We start from the raw sequence: 5,122 nt of genomic DNA on the forward strand, positions 1-5,122 counted from the left end.
GAGCTCCGGCAGTAACAACTTCAGAGAAATGCGCCACCGCCAAGAAGTTTTCCTAGGACAGAACCAAAGTTGAGACGGCGGCAGGAGCAGAGCGGGAGAGAGGAGCCAGCCTCCCCTCTCGGCCCCCGCGCGCAGCCGACACCGCCACCGCCACCACGCCTTCAGGGGACGGAAAAAGTTTTGCGAGTGAGATGCGTCCCTAAGGAGGCGAGAGGAGCGCGCACCAGGGCAGGGCCGGGCCGGCGGCCGGCCACCCCCGCGAGTCGGCCGGGGAAGAAAGGCACGGCGGCTTCCTTTGTTGTCTCCGACGAAACCTGCGCTTGGCAGGTGGACTGAGCCCGCAGCCCGGCCGAGGGCAGGAGGAGCGGGAGCCGGCGCGCGCCCCCGGGAGAGAGAACCCCGAGTGCAGGTTCCCGCCCCCGCCCGGATTGCCCCGCTGGAACGAGCCGAGCGCGCCGGGGCCGGGGGGGCGGCCACGACCCCCCCTGAAGGGGGGTGGCCACGGAGCGCGCCCCGAGAAGCGAGCCCCCCTCCCCAGAGCGCTGCTCCTGCTGCTGCTGCTGCTACTGCTGCTGACCAAGGCCGGCCGGCGACCCCCGCGCCCTGCCGAGCGGCCTTGCAGCTGCAGCCGGGGGCCGCGGCGGCGGCGGCGGCGGCGGGGGCGGAGGCGGCGGCGGCGAAGGCGGCGGCGGCGGCGGCGGAGGCGGCGGAGGCGGCGGCGGCGGCGGCGAAGGCGGCGGGGCCGGCGGGGGCCCCGGGCGGGGGCGGGGGAGAAGGAGGAGGGGGCGGAGGAGGCGAGAGGCGGGGGGGCGCGGCGGCGGCGGCGGCGGCGGCCGCGGCTGCTGCTGCTGCGGCGGCGGCGGTGGTGGCGGCGGTGGGGTGGCGGGAGCGGAGCGGCATGGCCACGGCGGCTTCTAACCCCTACCTGCCGGGGAACAGCCTGCTGGCGGCCGGCTCCATTGTGCACTCGGACGCGGCGGGGGCCGGCGGCGGCGGCGGCGGCGGTGGCGGCGGCGGTGGTGGCGGCGGCGGCGGTGCAGGGGGCGGCGGCGGCGGCATGCAGCCCGGGAGCGCCGCCGTGACCTCGGGCGCCTACCGGGGGGACCCGTCCTCCGTCAAGATGGTCCAGAGCGACTTCATGCAGGGGGCCATGGCCGCCAGCAACGGCGGCCATATGCTGAGCCACGCGCACCAGTGGGTCACGGCCCTGCCCCACGCCGCCGCCGCCGCCGCAGCCGCCGCCGCCGCCGCCGTGGAAGCGAGCTCGCCGTGGTCGGGCAGCGCCGTGGGCATGGCCGGCAGCCCCCAGCAGCCGCCGCAGCCGCCGCCGCCGCCGCCGCCGCCACCGCAGGGCCCCGACGTGAAGGGAGGCGCTGGGCGCGACGACCTGCACGCGGGCACCGCGCTGCACCACCGGGGGCCGCCGCACCTCGGGCCGCCGCCGCCGCCGCCGCACCAGGGCCACCCGGGGGGCTGGGGGGCCGCCGCCGCCGCCGCCGCCGCTGCCGCCGCCGCCGCCGCTGCCGCGCACCTCCCGTCCATGGCCGGGGGCCAGCAGCCGCCGCCGCCGCAGAGCCTGCTGTACTCCCAGCCCGGGGGCTTCACCGTGAACGGCATGCTGAGCGCGCCCCCGGGGCCCGGCGGCGGCGGCGGCGGCGCGGGCGGCGGCGCCCAGAGCCTGGTGCACCCGGGGCTGGTGCGCGGGGACACGCCCGAGCTGGCCGAGCACCACCACCACCACCACCACCACGCGCACCCGCACCCGCCGCACCCGCACCACGCGCAGGGACCGCCGCACCACGGCGGCGGCGGCGGCGGCGGCGCGGGCGCGGGCCCGGGACTCAACAGCCACGACCCGCACTCGGACGAGGACACGCCGACGTCGGACGACCTGGAGCAGTTCGCCAAGCAGTTCAAGCAGCGGCGCATCAAGCTGGGCTTCACGCAGGCCGACGTGGGGCTGGCGCTGGGCACGCTGTACGGCAACGTGTTCTCGCAGACCACCATCTGCCGCTTCGAGGCCCTGCAGCTGAGCTTCAAGAACATGTGCAAGCTCAAGCCGCTGCTGAACAAGTGGCTGGAGGAGGCGGATTCGAGCACGGGCAGCCCCACCAGCATCGACAAGATCGCGGCGCAGGGCCGCAAGCGCAAGAAGCGGACCTCCATCGAGGTGAGCGTCAAGGGCGCGCTCGAGAGCCACTTCCTCAAGTGCCCCAAGCCCTCGGCGCAGGAGATCACCAACCTGGCCGACAGCCTGCAGCTGGAGAAGGAGGTGGTGCGGGTCTGGTTCTGCAACCGGCGCCAGAAGGAGAAGCGCATGACGCCGCCCGGGATCCCGCAGCAGCCGCCCGACGATGTGTACTCGCAGGTGGGCACCGTGAGCGCCGACACGCCGCCGCCGCACCACGGGCTGCAGACTAGCGTGCAGTGAGGGCGCGGGGCGCCGCGCGCACAGGGCCGCCGCCGCCGCCTCCGCAGCCGCCGCCAGCTCCGCCGCCGCCGCCGCCGCCGCCGCCGCCGCGCCAACCCCGCACCCGGGCCGCACCGGTCGGAGCCCGGGGCCCCGCCGCCGCCCTCCCCTGCGCCCAAGGACAGGCATGCCCGCTCTTGGAGGAAAAAAAAAAAAAAAAGAAAAAGAAAAACGAGGGAGAAACGGACCAAGGAGACGGGGGTCTCTTTCAAGTCCAAGGAAAGAGGGACCAAAAAGACTGTTTTGGAAAAGCGTGATACATACCCAGACTGTTTTATATGCGTATATCACAAAACCGGAAGAGCAAGAAGTGGGCGGCCGTAAGAACCCGTTTCCACTGTGGCGGTGTTTGGTGTTGTTTTCCAAGAAGGGTGACGATGCTCTGCGCACCAAAAGTGCACGCGAGGCCGCGCCCTCGCTGGGTGCCCTCCGCGGCAGGCTGCAGGAGACAGCACCTGCCTCGCCCTCGCCTCCTTACAAAAAGAAAGAGAGAGAGAGAGAAAAGAGAAGAGAAAGAGTTCCCCTTACTTCCACTTGCTCACTCCGAAACAGCTGCAGCTCCGGAGACGCTCGGAGACTAACTTTCCCGGGAGCAAGCAGGGGCACCCACCGGCTCGCATCAGGGGACACCAGGTGCTCCAGAACCCTGTTTTTCTTGGCCATGTTAAAGTCATTTGGGAACAAACAAATCAACTTTGAAATGGGAAAAAGAAAGGGGAAAAAAAAAAAAACAGTCTCTTGGGAGGGGGGGCGGAAGAGAGAGAAAGTATTCACAGCGTCTGAAATTAACAGGCTGAAGAGCAAAGCCAGAAGCAAAGTGTCTGCAAAGTAACCTTGGAAATCAAAGCATCGGGAACCAGCAGAGGACGGGCCAGGGAGAGGGGGACGTCTGCCCGGGAGCGGCGAGAGGCCCCGCCGAGGGCCGCGCGCGCAGGCGGGCGCATCGGGTGCGAGGCCCAGCCGCCAGCTCCAGCCCTGACGGCTGCCACTCGGGGTGGACGATGCCTTGGAGATCCCACCGCTAATATTTTTTTTATTAACATTTTTTTATTTTTTATTTGTGGACTGACTCAGATAAAGGGATTTTTAGAAAGACAGCACCGGCCGCTGCGCGTCTCTGGACTTCTCCCTTCAATCCGTTGCCAACTCTGATCGAATGGGTGCTGCGGATGTGATTATATAATGCTGCCCTTTCCAAGCAGTGTTTTTGGTAGGTTTTAATAAACAGACTTTTCAAAAGACGGCAATAGAGAATCGTTAGATCCGTTGTTGATCTAAAAATATTTGCTTTATATTTTCATTAAATGACTTCTTTTAATATTTTATTCAGAATACTTATGAACTGCTGCAAAACGGTAATTTATTTTTCCCCAGATCTTGTATTACGTGTTTTTTTCAGACGAGCACAAATCAAAATGAAATGAAAATACGGACAGTTGTTAGGTAATAAGGGTATCTTTTGATGTGATCATTTGATTGTAATTTAATTTGAGTAGTGATTCCGTAAGAGCTGATCGAGAAAATAAATTTGTTAGAATGAAATAGTCTGTGTCTGATGCATAAAAACTGTGTGGGGAGAAAAGAGTTCTTTAGAAAATATTTTTTTTTTTTTTACTAATGCAAATCCTTAAGTTGCTAGCATTGAGGAATTAGAGCCTTCTCCATACGGTAGCTTTGGAAACCGTAGTGTAATGGACAGGCATTACTCAACAGCTAGTATTCTCACAGTCGTCACTCCTTAAGCCATGGGCCTGCATCTTTTTCTCTCCCTTCATGTTGGTGGGTGTCTCTGATGTTTTTAGGTCTCACCTTGCCTAAATGCCACTCCTTTTGTTGGAGATACCTGTGTTCCTTATCAGAAGACGAAACTACATTCCCAGTGAAAATGTGCCAACTGGTTATTCATGGTTACTACAGCCCTCCCCTCAAGTTCAACCTCTCATCTTCCTCTCTTCCCCACCCCAACAATTTCCAATGTCTCTTTTCTGTTTGCGAAGAATAGCTTAGAAGTCTATAAAATATTTTGATATCAGTCGCTTCCCATGAATAGCTATATGTCATTACATTTAAATTATTATGCTTTCTGTTGTTTTTTAAAATTTTAATTTCCTTTCTATAATGGAAGCATATAGTTCTAAAATCGTGACTCTGGAGACTGGAGGCTTTCCATGGCTGTGTTTTGGTCTTTCCCCAGTATGATTATGTCTTCCTTACTGGTGCTGGGGGTGGGGGTGGGGGCGGTGTTAGCTCCTTAGGTCACTTGTAGGTAGGTCTTGCAGAGTGGTCACATCCATCAGTATTTACAGTGTGGGAAAACGAAAGTATGGTGGCTCAGGTTGAGTCCTCCAGGCGCAAAGGGCTCTCTGCTTGGTTGAGTCCCTACATAGAGTACTGTTGAAAAAGGAACTGTGTAGGGGTGAGGAAATGATGATTTTGTAGACTTGTCCCCAATCTCACTGATTTGTCACTCAGTTTTTGCCTACTTCGCTCTCTCCTCACTGTGATAATGAGGCAGGGGTTAAAAACCCCAGAAAACTGTGAGAGCAACCAGGAACAGTTATTTCTCCCAGACAGGCCCTGTGTCACTTTCATAAATCAAGCCCAGCCAGATGGCCATGTACTGAGTTGCATTATTTTAAACACCAGATCGTA

The 5,122-nt window shown here is 61.3% G+C and overlaps 1 protein-coding gene across 1 annotated transcript; it reads left to right on the forward strand.

Annotated features, from left to right (window-relative positions):
* The first annotated feature begins 871 nt into the window (after positions 1–871).
* POU3F3 (POU class 3 homeobox 3) lies at positions 872–2,431 on the forward strand. The gene has a single exon (XM_062208802.1). The coding sequence runs from the start codon at positions 899–901 to the stop codon at positions 2,429–2,431; it is 1,533 nt and encodes a 510-aa protein (XP_062064786.1). The 5' UTR covers positions 872–898.
* Positions 2,432–5,122: the final 2,691 nt, after the last annotated feature.

The sequence above is a fragment of the Lepus europaeus genome, chromosome 13, assembly GCF_033115175.1.
Source record: "Lepus europaeus isolate LE1 chromosome 13, mLepTim1.pri, whole genome shotgun sequence".
Classification (NCBI taxonomy): domain Eukaryota; kingdom Metazoa; phylum Chordata; class Mammalia; order Lagomorpha; family Leporidae; genus Lepus; species Lepus europaeus.

What these genes read in the sequence shown, in the direction of transcription:
- POU3F3 (XM_062208802.1), top strand. Translation starts at nt 899, where the DNA reads ATGGCCACGGCGGCTTCTAACCCCTACCTGCCGGGGAACAGCCTGCTG.